The sequence below is a fragment of the Neomonachus schauinslandi genome, chromosome 6 (genome assembly GCF_002201575.2).
Source record: "Neomonachus schauinslandi chromosome 6, ASM220157v2, whole genome shotgun sequence".
NCBI classification, from domain to species: Eukaryota; Metazoa; Chordata; class Mammalia; order Carnivora; family Phocidae; genus Neomonachus; species Neomonachus schauinslandi.
In genome coordinates, this window is record NC_058408.1 from 107,572,098 (window position 1) to 107,585,930 (window position 13,833).

General features: G+C 42.3%; 1 protein-coding gene across 2 annotated transcripts in view; it reads left to right on the forward strand.

Moving 5' to 3' along the window:
* The window catches only part of SH2D4B (SH2 domain containing 4B), an 84,306-nt gene that overhangs the window by 16,591 nt on the left and 53,882 nt on the right, over positions 1-13,833 (forward strand). For both annotated transcript variants that reach the window (XM_044916505.1, XM_021700107.1), the window contains exons 2-3: positions 7,735-7,898; positions 8,974-9,121. In XM_044916505.1, coding sequence (XP_044772440.1) covers positions 7,735-7,898; positions 8,974-9,121 — 312 coding nt within the window. The remainder of the gene's footprint in view (positions 1-7,734; positions 7,899-8,973; positions 9,122-13,833) is intronic.

Below are 13,833 nucleotides of genomic sequence, written 5' to 3' on the forward strand. Positions count from 1 at the left end.
CACAATAATACTGAGGTATTCTCTGACCTACTCACCATGTTTACACTTGTACTAATGATGCAAAACCAAGAGTGGGTAAATGTGCTAGTATCTTAGGAGCAATAGTCATTGTATTTTTTCACCATCACTCTTACAGTAAAGTTAATAATGGTTTCACTCCTTGATGAAACAGTAAACCTTATTCATTTTATCATGTGACAAAATGGGAAGTATGCATAAAACATTTCCATTGCATATTCAAGTATGATAAGTGTCTTCAGGAAAAGCACTGTGGGATTTCTTAAGTCATGTGCTACACTAGCCTCTTTATTCCTAGAATGCCATTTTTACTTGAAGGAAGACTGACAGACAAGCTACATCTTTTGTAAGACTTGGGTATTTGAAAATGAATAAAGTGAATCTGTCACTTCAAGAAAAACAACTGATAGAATTTATGCCAACGATAAAATCCCAGCTTTCAAGAAAAAATTAGAATTTTGGGAAAACTTCTGTCACCAACAATTTATTCAATTCCCAATACATAAAGGCTTTTCTCATGAGATTCATAGTGATATTAACAAACATGATTTTCTGATATTATAAAATAAAATGCATCCACATTTGGAATATCTCCTTGACTCAGTGAACAAATATTTTCCAAAGGACCAATGGATAACTTTGGAAGATCATGCATTAGTACATGATTCATTCGAAGCACAAAATAAACCAATGGATTTTTATTTTATTTTGCTTTTTAAAATTTTAAACTTTTTATTTTGAAACAACTTTAGACTCAGGGAAGAGTTGCAAAGTGGTTCAGAGAATTCCCATGTAGCCTTCATCCAGCTTCCCTGAATGGTAACATCTTATGTTACCTTGGTCCATTGATCAAAACTAAGAAAATACCATGACCAATGAGTCCTAAGATAACAAAGTGCAGTAAATTCATCGGCATTTTTTCAGGTTCCACATTACAACTAACTTTTAAGAACTACCATTTGAGTTTCACTGTAGTATCAAAGATTATCAAAAACTCTCTGAAAAACTATCAATTTTTCTCCTTTCTTCTCTTTTCTATGTATCTGTGTGAAGTAAAAATTTTTTATATATTTCAACTAAAATTACATATTGCAACAGAGTGAATGTAGAAGCAGATATGAGAATCCAGCTGCTTTCTATTAAGCTGGACATCAAATAGATTTGCAAAAATGTAGAACAAGGCCACTCTTCCTATTAAATATTTTTGTGCCATGTATGTTAGTATGTAATGGATTTGCCATTATTTTTAATAAGCATTCAATTTTTTCTGGTTTTAGTTTTGAATATGGTAAATATTGGTAGATATGACTCAAATAAATAAAAGCATTTGAGATACTTAATATTTTTAAAGAATGTAAAGGGGTCCTGAGAGCAAATTATTTGAGAACAGCTTCCTTAAAGGACCCATTGTATGTAATGGGTTAACTTTTCTACAGTGCATCGAGGCTAGCACTATCTATGTACCATCTTTAAAAATCATCATTCAAATTATGTTTTATAGGGCTTATTTTTCTCACAGGACCCCAGGAGGGTAAGCTTGTTCCAGACATTAATAAGTTAATAGATGTAAAATATGTTGAACCGTGATTAGCAGATAAGCCCTCTGTAGATGTGAGCAGTTATTATTGCTTTAATTAATTGTTGCAATCATTTGACAGTTATGTGTATTCAAATATCTTCTCTCTGCTGGTGGCCTGATTTTTAATTGTCTTTTTGGTGTGCCTTTTTGTGTAGAAATTTTAAGCCTTAATCTGTATTCAAATTTATCAGCATTGTCTCTCATAGTTTATTCTTTTTATGTCTTGTAGAAGAAATTCTTCCCTTCCCCAAAGTTATAATGATGTGCTTTTATATTTCCCTCTAAAAATTTCCGAGTTTCCTAGTATTCCTTTTCACCAGCTCATGAAACCACTCTTGTCAAGATAACCATGACCTCCATGGTGCCAAATGCTGTGGTCGGTCCTCTGTCTTCATCCTGTTGTCTCATGGGCATCTTTCGACGCAATCGGTGCTTCCTTAGTTCCTGAAATTCTTTCTCTCCTTGGCTTCTGGGATATCGCTCTTTTAGGGTTATTCTCCTGCTCATAGGCTTCTTTGTCCTTGCCTCCTTTGGGGGTCCTCTTCCTCAGTGTTGAAGTGTCCTGGACCTCCAACTTTCGACCTCTTCTCTTTTCTATCTATCTTCATGCTCTCTTTGTTCTCATCCAGTTTTGTGGCTTAAATATCTATACACTGATGACTGCAAAAATGTGTATCTTAATTCTAGCCTCTCCTCTCAACTCTGTTTTATTCAGCTGACTCTTGGATGTCTAATAAGCATCTCAAACTTAATTTGGCCCAAACAGAATCATCTATTTCTTTTTTTTTAATATTTTATTTATTTATTCATGAGAGACAGAGAGAGAGAGAGAGGGGCAGAGGGAGAAGCAGGCTCCCAAGGAGCAAGGAGCCCGATGCGGGACTCGATCCCAGGATCCTGGGATCATGACCTGAGCTGAAGGCAGACGTTTAACCATCTGAGCCACCCAGGCGCCCCCAGAATCATCTATTTCTGCAAGTTGTTTCTTCCATGGTGCCAGCCCATTCATTCTGTTGTTTAAGCTTGGAACGTTGGACTTTTCTCGTTCTCTTTTTTTCACAATTCATATCCAGAATTTAGGCAAATTTTGCTTTTTCCTTCAGAATATGTCCTAAATCTTAACCGCTTTGTGCCTCCTCCACCATGATTGGGGCTGCTGCCCCTTCTCCACCTTCCTTCCCACTCTCCTTCTTGCCCCCATTGACTGCAGCCACGGTGGCCTCCGTGCTGTTCCTTGAACTCACCAAGCACATCACCAGCACCTGGCTTCAGTAACGAGCCTATTCAGACCCCTGCCTTGCCCAGAGAACCTTTGTTCCCCTTCACCAGTAGAAGTCACATTCCTGGTGACCGCTGATGCTTCAGGAACAAGTGGAGTCTAAGGCTTCAGCCCTGCTCTCTGCTTCACATTCCTATTCGGTATAGATTCCTTGGAGGTGTTTCTTGTATTCCTATGCATTTTGTCTTGCTATTTTGTATCTATTATTGTTGTGTGTTTGGAGAAGAGATGTACATCTTCACCAGGACATCCAAAAGAAAAGCGTTTATGCCTATACTTCTGAGCTCACTGTTATGTGTACCTATATTTTTTGGCTACATTTTCCCCTTACATAAAATGTAATTGCAATTTTGATTTTTTCTAAGATTCTTAGGTTACCTAGGAGATATTTTCTTTTCTTTTCTTCCGTTTTTTTTTTTTTTTTGAGAGAGAGAGAGTGAGAGAGCACGAGCGGGGTGGGGAAGGGACTTAGGGGAGAGGGAGGAGAGAGAGAATCTTAAGCAGGCTCCATGCTCAGCACGGAGCCTGATGCGGGGCTTGATCCCACCACCCTGAGATCGTGACCTGAGCTGAAACCAAGAGTTGGACCCTTAACCCACTGAGTCACCCAGGTGCCCACTAGGAGATATTTTCTTAATTATTAATTTATTAATGGCTTTTAAAAATGGCTATTTTCCCTATCAATTTCTAATTTTTATATTATTATTAGAGATTATGGCCTATACATTTTTTCTCATGATCGTAAGCTCAAAAGGAAAAAAAGTATAATCTCAAAGCTTAAGGAATAAAGTTCTATAATTGTTAAATAAAATTTTTTTGACCGTATTATTTAAATCTTCTGTATTGTTAATTTTTAAAATCTACATGATCCACCAACTTCTGAAATAAATATAGTAAAACTCCCCACCATAGATACACTTTCAAATTCTCCTTGCATTGTTAGGAGTTTTTGTTTGATGCAGTTGTCTGCTACGTTGTATGTGGTATCAAGTTTTATGACTTTTATATTTTCTTTGCGGGGTGCATCTTTTATTATCACACAATATTCTTTGTCTTTTTTTTTAAGATTTTATTTATTTGACAGAGAGACAATGAGATTTATTTATTCATTTCAAATTAATATTATCATATTTCATTTGCTAATGATACCACTGTATTCTTCGAAGGTCGTTATTTGTCTCAAACGGCGAGGCCTCTGGAGGTTACCGCTTGGGTAACGTCGGTATAGCTGCCCAGCAAGATCAGCAGGGCCCCACCTCCTTCTCTCTTTCTGCTTACTCGCCCTTAGCTGCAGCTTTCTTCCTCACGGTGGCAAAAGTCTTCCAGCAATTCCAGGCTTCATGTCTTCATTTCAGGGAGTTCGAGGAAGGAGGGAATAAAAGAGGAAGGGTGCAGGGGTTTTTCCTAAGGAGTCTTCCCCTTCGGTTCAGAGCGGAAAGCCCTTTATTTGGACTTCTTCTTACATCTATTTTGTCGGAAATGGGGACTTTTGGTCTCTCCTAGATTGATCCCTCACTAATTCTGCTTGTCCTTTGAGGCTGGCATAGAAACTTGCCTTTCCTGATGCTGCAAGATCTCTATACACCCTGGCAGATCGGGGTTATCCCCTAAGGGAGGAAGGTGGGGTGGAGGGGCGGCGGCTGGGCACCGACATTGTCTGCTCTAACAGCTGCATCATGTTTGTTTTCTCTTGCCCTTTACAGATTTTTGCAAGATTGGTAAGCCTCTTATCATTTATTTCCCCCCACTATTACTCTGGAAGTTTTATAATCTTAATAGTGTTTTACCAGTCATAACTAAGCCTGTGTTTCTCTATGACAATGTTGCTTTTACCATGCAAAAAAGTAACAGTATCTTCCTATATTAATCACGGAATTAATGCTGCCTTGGGCAATGGATAAGCCCTGAAATTTCAGTGGATTAATATAAAGAAGGTTTATTTCTTGATGTGGATTGGGTAGCTCTTCTGTGTCACTGGCTTTCAAACAGTGACTCATGGATCAGGCTGCTTTTTCCTTGCAGTGCCGCCATCTTGGATGAGATGGGTGGGTGAGGGACAGAATATGGAAAAGTCACACCAACCGCAACAGTTGCAGCCTGAAAAGGTACAAATCACCTCCTCTGACATCATCCATAGTCTAGAATTCATTCACATGGCCACATGGAACTGAGGAAAGGGTGCCAGACAGCATGGTGGTGGTCACAGATGGTCATTCTGGTCCCGCCCACATTGTGTTCTCCTCTTCCATATAAATACACTCACCACCTCCTTAAGGGGGACACCTTCAAGTCCCATGCAGTCACTGCCTCCAGCCCAAAGTCCACAGTCTGCATGGGTTCTGCATTGATCTCTCTAATGTCTGGATGTGGCTTGAAAAGCCATGTCTTCTAAACACCCCCCACCTTTACGACATACTACACAGTGGTAGAGTGGGGGTCGAGAATGTCCACTATGGAGGAGGAGAGAGGGTGAGCCCCCCTCAGTTGCTAGCTGATAGCATTCCTGCGGTCCCACATGTCAGACTCTGCAGTTCTCCTGCTGTGGCAGTGAAGGGACAGCCTTCGATAAGTGTAGGACTGTGCCCTTGAGGAGCCTCCTCTTTGTTCACTGTTCCCCTTAGCCTTCTCTGAAGTGAGTGTTGAGGACCCCGCCCTCCTGACCAGTACAGCCTTTGAAACCTGCCTCCTGTTCCTTCATCGAGGTTAGGTATCCAAGGGTGGCTGACATCTTGAACAATCAAAGGCTTTTTTTAGTCCAGACTCAAAAACTTAGGAGGCTTCTGATCTGTTTGCTTCCATGTCCCTGTAACCACATCTAAAATTTCTTTTCTAGACATATTTTGCGAGTTGACTGTACTTCTCTGCCTCTATTTCCCTATATCTCTCCTTTCAACCGAAGGGCATCTATCTATCTCAGGCTCTTTGAAAAATAACACAAGAGATTGCAGTCTTAATGCACTTGTGTTAGCCTGACTCCTCTGAGGAGTGGAGACAGGGATGGGGTTACACAAACAAGGGCTTTATTCAGGAAATAAAATTTTCCTCATGGGAGAAAAGGGGCAGAACCCTGGAGGAGTGTGGGAGAGCCGTTGTGTTGCAACACAAGTCTGACCTTGAGCGAAGGAGGCGTGGGAGGCGGAGCTGTCCTGGGCAGGGGGGAGGGAAGTGGGGGAGGAGGTGTTCTAGGCAGGGGGGAGGTTGGTAGGGGGCGGAGGTGTTCTAGGTAGCCATGCAGCCCAAGCTGTGCAGTCAAGAAGTCATTGACGTTGCCCATCCGAAGAGTCTGCTGTCCCCCAGGAGTGGGCCCACCATGGTCAGTCAAAGGCCGGGAGCCACCTCTGGGAAGCATGGCAGCAGGCAAACACAGGAGCGCCGGAACTGAAGGGCTTGCCCGGTTCTGCCCCCTGCAGCTGGATGTCGGTGGAGCACATTCTCATGGCAGCCACGGTGTTCTGTGCCTTAGGTCACTTCTTCACCTTAGAAGTCCTATTGGGCTCTATCATGCAAACTTTAAAAAAAAATCCCGGGGCGCCTGGGTGGCTCAGTCGTTAAGCGTCTGCCTTCGGCTCAGGTCATGATCCCAGGGTCCTGGGATCGAGTCCCACATCGGGCTCCCTGCTCCGCGGGAAGCCTGCTTCTTCCTCTCCCGCTCCCCCCACTTGTGCTCCCTCTCTCGCTGTGTCTCTCTCTGTCAAATAAATAAAAAATCTTTAAAAAAAAAAAAAATCCCCTCTCCTGTAATTTGGGCCCTAGAAGGAGGTGGTTTTTTCCAGTCCTACAAAGTCCCAGATTTCTGTGTTCTCTCTATTCCCTCTTATTTTTACTTACAAAGCACTCAATTCTTCCTGGAACTCATTTCTTTTCTCTTAACACCTTGCTGAACACAACAGGCACTAGGAATGTTCTGTTTTCCAGTCTCTTGCCTTAGAGTGGCAGAGTGGCAGGTCTGGAAGGCGTGAGGGTCTGCCTTTCCAGTTACAGCGTCTGACCGTTTTCTCAGATGTTTTGCTCTTGTGTTAACATGGATCCGTAGCCGTTCATGCAGCCTGCAGCTGACTGCCACCTGGCTAAGGCAGCGACACACAGCTGCTATTTCTGTCCTGGCCCTACCCTGCTTTGGGAGTAGATTTCCATTTTATTTTATTTTTATTTATTTATTTTTAAAGATTTTACTTATTTATTTGACAGAGAGAGACACGGCGAGAGAGGGAACACAAGCAGGGGGAGTGGGAGAGGGAGAAGCAGGCTCCTGGCCAAGCAGGGAGCCCGATGTGGGGCTCGATCCCAGGATCCTGGGATCATGACCTGAGCCGAAGGCAGATGCTTAACGACTGTAGGTGCCCCACAGATTTCCATTTTCGTCCTGGTAATCAATGGAATCTGTTGCAACAGCCAAACTGAGCAATCTCAGTGGATTAATACGGCACAGGTTTATTTCTTGCTCATGTTACAGGCAGATGCGGGTCAGGGGCCTAGGCTCTGTATCTTGGAACACTATCTCCAATTCCTTGTTTGCAGCCAGTGGACAGGAGGGAGGGAGAGAAGGCCAGATGCACTGTCTCCTGCTCTCCTGTCTGCTGACGGTCCATCTCCGCAGTGCTCGGGCGCCGACACCAATTCCAGCCTTGGGCACCTGCTTCAACGGGCTGACTTGGCAGCTGCGTTGCTCCCTGGAGGGAGTGGGAGGAGAGGTGGAGGTGGACCTGCACTCAGGCTGATATCTCTCTGGAATGCTTTCTGTAGATGACAATGTTCTGTAGAGACAACGTGATGCACCATTGGCCAACCTAGCCCGTCCTGGACTAATTAGAACTCAGACCTGTTTCTTCTTCCTTCCTGTTCCTCCTTCTGCTGTGAGGCAGCGAGCGACAAACACATCCGGTGGCTCCTGGGGGCAGATGGTGAAGTCTGGGTCTGGATCATGGGAGAAGGTCCTGGTGACAAGCCCTACGAAGAGATCTCTGAGGAGCTGATTGCAGAGAGGGCAAGGCTGCAGGCACAGAGGGAGGCCGAGGAGCTCTGGTGAGAGGTGCAGATGGGTCTTGGGTGGGGTCTGAACACAGAGCCTAGGCTGGGTCCAAGCTGAAGGACGACAGGTGGTGGGTGGGAGGGAGGAGGTGCCAGGCAGCTGGCGGACCCTGCTGAGCTCAGCTAAGATTAGGTGACCAAAGCATCAGAGTCTTCTTCATCAGGTAGATCTTGCGTGTTCAAATCCTGGCTTCACCAGTGAGTAGTGAGCTGGTCTGGGGTCTCAGTTTTTGCATCTGTGGTGTGGGCATAACGCCCTTTCCATCTGGACATAGTTTGGATTCACTGAGATAATACAGATGACGTGCATTTCCTTTATTCCTCACTGAGTTGTCCCTGCAACAATAAAGGAATTTGGATTCACTATTGTCTGCTCATTTCTCTTCCTTTTAGCTGCATTTCACACACAATGTGGATAGTTGAGCCCCTGGTAAGATTTGGAGTCAGCCTTCTTTCATAAACAACTTTTAACCTTTTTTTTTTTTTTTGCCCAACTTGGAAATCCATATAAGTTGACTCCAACATTCCCTCCCACCCAGCTTTTAATGACAGTATTTTAATTGTAAAATTATAACAACTCAACACCCACCACCTAAGATAATCACGGTGAGCATTTGGCAACACCTTCTTTTCATTTATATGTATTTTCTGAGTTTTCTCAGACAAATTGATTAATATAGATTCACAATGTTATTTAAGATTACTATATGGTATCCTATTACATGAGAAACCCAACTTATTGGTCCTGTTAATGGACATTTAGGTTGTTTGCCAATTGTTACATGATAAAAATCCTCTGATGAACATCTTCTACCTACACTTTTGTGATCTTAAGCGAGAAAAAGGATTTCTGAGTCTATTTTTTTTCCTGGCTTCCTGAAAAATTCGGTTGATTTACATTACCCTACAGGACAGTGACTATTTCCCCCCACCTTTGCCAGCATTGAGTTTTGCTGCTTTTAGATGTTTTCCATTCTGATAGACCAAGAAATATTGCTCCTGGTATTTATTTGAAGTCCTGTTGTTATGTGCCTACATGAGCTCATTCCTGCTGGTGTTCTCTTTCAAGGAGACAGAAGGAGGCAGAAATCACCAAGAAGTTCAGGGATGCTCTGGCCAATGAGAAAGCCCGGATCCTGGCGGAGAAGTGGAAAGTGGAGATGGAGGACCGGAAGGCTGCCAAGGTCCTGGAGGAACGCATCCGTGAAGAGTTCAAGGTAAGCCAGTGCATGGGGCATCCGTGTGCAGCCCCCAATGCTAGCTCCCAGGCTACTGGCTTCCATCTCTGGTTTGGCCATTGGTTGGTACTGAGTGCTTTATGAGAACAGAAATCTTGAATGTCTGAGCAGGGAGGAATGTGACACCCCATTTGAGCCGATCCACTTCTCATTGGACAGATGAGGAAACTAAGTGTTAGACAGAGGGAGAGACTTGCCGAGGACATCGTGCAGGAGGGGACAGAGGCAGGATCAGGACTCAGACCTTCTGCCTCCCAACCCAAGGGGCTTGAAAAGGGGCCCAGAAAGTGCTGAGTTTGTGGTCAGACCAGCCTGGGATCCAGTTCCAATTCTCCTGCTTGGTCCTGTGTGAACTTGGGAAGCTTGCTGAACTTCTCTGAGCCTTCACTTTCTTGTTTATAATATTAGGGTAATAACAACACCCAACTTGAGATTTTTGGAAGATTCAAGGAGATGAAAAATGCATATTTTCTGGCCCTGGAAAGGGAGTTGTTGGGAACCTTGCATACCTACTCATTCTGGGAAAGTTCAGAACTGGTAAAGGAGTTTTTTATTGCTCTCTGGTAAGAAGCTTAGATTGCCTGAAGAAAAATTTTTTTCTGGTCCCTATTTTTGAATTTATTTTTTTCTATAGGAATAATACATTTTTTGGGGGGGTGTAGAAAACTCAGAAAATACATATAAATGAAAAGAAGAAAATAATAACCATGCTGAATCCCAACAATTATATTATTTTATGAATTGTATATTCATGGCATTTGCACATTTAAACGTTTTAATAATATTTTTTCCTATAATGATTAGACAATGAGGATAGTGGCCCCTTACGATCATTTATGTTGCAAATATTTATCTCAGAGGATTTTTTTTTTTTGAGAGAGAGAGAGAAAGAGCAGGGGGAGGGGCAGAGAGAAGGAGAGAGAGAATCTTAAGCAGGCTCCACACCCAGCGCAGAGCCCAGTGCAGGGCTCCATCTCAGGACCCTGAGATCATGACCTGAGCCAAAATCAAGAGTCAGACACTCAACTGTCTGAGCCACCCAGGTGCCCGGCAGTTTGTTTTTTTTCTTAATTTTGGTTATAGTGCTTTCAGGTGTATAGAAGATTAAAATTTTTATTAGCCAACTATATCAAGCTTTAAAAAAATGATTTGTCTCATGCTAAGAAAGATCTGTGCCGCCACAAGCTTGTACTAATATTAATCTACATTGTTTTCTATATCGTTCATGATTTTATTTCTTTATACTTAATTTTCCTGCACTTTGGAGTGTGGTATGATACAGGGCTATAACTTTTTTTCCTTCCACATGGTGGGCACATCGTTCTATCATTGTTTATTATATAATCTGTCCTCTCCCCTCTCATTGTACCTGCTGTCCCAATTCTTCTTACAGACTTTTGCACCTCTTCATGGGTTTTTTCTTCTTTGATTATTCCTGAGCCAGATTTGCTCATTTAATGACCGTAGCTTTTAAAATGAGTTTTAACATCTGCTAAGGTATGAACCTATCATTGCTCTTCATTTTCAAAATGCCCTTGGCTGATTTTACCCATTTTTTTTTTCTACTTGAGATACATTTGAATCTTTATGTCACTATCCTCCCCCAAACAACAACAACAAAAAAAACACACAGTGATTTTAATTGGAATTACATCAATGTTATAGATGTATTTGTGGAGGATAGACATTTTTTCCAATACTAAATCATTCAGTCTTCCTGCTCAGGATATGGTATATTCTCCTGGTTACTCAAAGCTTCTTTTTGTCTTTAGTGAAGTGATTTGTTGTTGATGTTGTTGTTATTTTTTGTTTTTAAACACCTGTAAATGCACTGGCCACCCAATCCCAAACATTCACAATAACTTGTACATAATGTTGTGCTTCCATCTTTTGGACTTTGGTGAAATTTATTATTTTACTTAAATGCTCCACATCTCTTCTCTTGTTAAACCATAGGTTTAATATTTTTTGTTGTGATTGTGAATAAGATTGTTCTTTTTACTTTAAAACCTAATGCAATTGCTGGTTACATATTTATATTGTTATTGATCTTATTTAATTTTCCCTTGAGCTATATATATATTTAGGAGATTCTCTTGAGTTTTTAAGGGAAGCAATATTTACTCTCCAAACATTTTTTTTAAAGTAATTTCAAACTTACAGCAAAATTGAAAGAAAAAAGGACTCGTAGAATCTCCCCTGAAATTCACCAATTATTAATGTCTTGTCACATTTGCATTGTCTCTTTTGTCCTCTCCTCTATATCTGTATCTATCTGTACACACATGGATACATACACACACATATATACATATGTATATTTCTGTTGCTACTGCGAAATTGTTTTGCGAAGCAATTTGAAAGGAAGCTGTAGATATCATATACTCTAGCCCAGGGCTTACCAAACTCTTTTCTGTAAAGGTCCAGATAGTTAATATTTTAGGTTTTGTCGGCCACACCCTCTCTGTCACAACTACTCACCAGGCCATTGCAACACAAAAGCAGCTGCAGATAGTATGTAAGCAAATGGGTGTGGCTGTCTTTTAATAAGACTTTATTTTATTTTTTAAAGATTTTTAAAATTTATTTGACAGAGAGAGAGAGAGAGTGCGCAAGCTCTTCTATATTATATAATATTATTATTATATAATAATATATTTATTATATAATAAACAATGATGGCAAGAGTGGGAAGGGCAGAGGGAGAGGGAGAAGCAGGGGATGGATCCCAGGATCCTGGGATCATGACCTAAGCCAAAGGCAGATTCTTAACTGAGCCACCCACGTGCCCCCGTAGGACTTTATTTTAAACAATAGAGGGCAGATCTGGCCTGGGAGCCTAAGTTTGCCGACTCCTGATCAAACCCTACGTACTTCAGTGTGCATCTCCCATGACTGAGGACCATTCCCTCTGGAGCCACAACAATCATTATCATACCTGTTGAAATGAACAATAATTCTATAACAGTATAAAAATCCAATCAACCCATAGTGGAGAGATGTTTGGTTTATATCGTTGGATTTTGCATACAATTATTTAAGTCTGCTAGAGAAGACAAGCAATACTTTCTCTTTTTTTAAAATTAACATATACTGTATTATTTGTTTCAAGGGTACAGGTCTGTGATTCATCAGTCTTACACAATTCACAGCACTCACCATAGCACATACCCTCCCCAGTGTCCATCACCCAGCCACCCCATCCCTGCCACCCTCCTCCACTCCAGCAGCCCTCAGTTTGTTTCCTGAGATTAAGAGTCTCTGATGGCTTGTCTCCCTCTCTGGTTTCATCTTGTTTTATTTTTTCCTCCCTTCCCCTTTGATCCTCTGTCTTGTTTCTCAAATTTCCTCATATCAGTGAGATCATATGATACTTGTGTTTCTCTGATTGACTTATTTCGCTTAGCGTAATACCCTTTAGTTCCATCCATGTCGTTGCAAATGGCAAGATTTCATTTTTTGATGGCTGCATAATATTTCATTGTATATATATATATATATATACCACATCTTCTTTATCCATTCATCTGTTGATGGACATCTAGGCTCTTTCCACAGTTTGGCTATTGTGGACATTGCTGCTGTAAACATTGGGGTGCACGTGCCCCTTCGGATCCCTACATTTGTATCTTTGGGGTAAATACCCAGTAGTCAAGCAATACTTCCTATGTATCTCTAACAGCAAGAATCCCCTGTTCTAATCTCTGACCTCCCTCCTCCCCGGAGGTGAGCTGAGCCCCAGATGCTGGGAAGGTGGCTCCATGGAGCTGGTGTCCTGGGGCTCAGTTCACAAGGAGATTACAGAGGGGTTGAGTTCCCAGAGATTTTCTGGTTGATGATCTCCTTGAGAACCTCAGTGAGACAGAGATGATAAATTGTGGGGTGCTCCATATTGGGGCTCATGGGGGGCTCAATAAAGCCATGAGTTTCACCAAGGGACCCACATGCAGGCTTTGGGTGTTATTTACAAGGAAGGCTATGGTAATGCTATGTTTGTTTTTGCTTTCAAAATTAGTTTGCTGCATGTGAACATTTAAACTTTAATACGCACAGTAATCCTGATTTGGTATGTCTGCATTTTGAGGAGCCTCAGACATGCAAGCAACTCCTGTGAGGCCCGGGTGGGCCTCATCAGGGCAGTGTCTGCCGGGAATGTCAGCTCATGGACTTGGGGGTGGGAAGGTCCAGGCTTACAAGCTGGGGTGTTTTCTGTAAATGGGCTGCCCTTATATTGTGATGAACTCTTCATCCCAGGAACTGTCTTAGCATGGGCTGAAACGAGATCTGAGAAGTTGCTGTGGTGGATTAAATATGGCTGACGGCAAATTCTTTGTCACGTCTCTCTTTGAGAGGTAGGTTGACTTCCCTTCCCTTGAGTCGGCTCTGGCCTTGTGCCTAGCCTTCATCTGTAGAAGGCAACAGAAATGATTGTGTAACTTTTGAGGACAGGCTAAAGGAGATTTGCAGCTTCTGCCCCTTTTGCAATGCTCCCTTTTGGAAGCTACCCCGTGAGAAGCTCTACAGCCTTAGACTACCAGTCTGTAAGGAAAGCCGGGCAAGCCAGGCAGAGGGAAAGGGGCTGTGTGGAGGACAGCAAGGCACCAGACACGTGAGTGAAGCCTGGATTCTTCCTGTGGAATGACCCCAGTGAAGTGATTGACCTCAGATGTAACCATGTTGAGCAGAAGGGC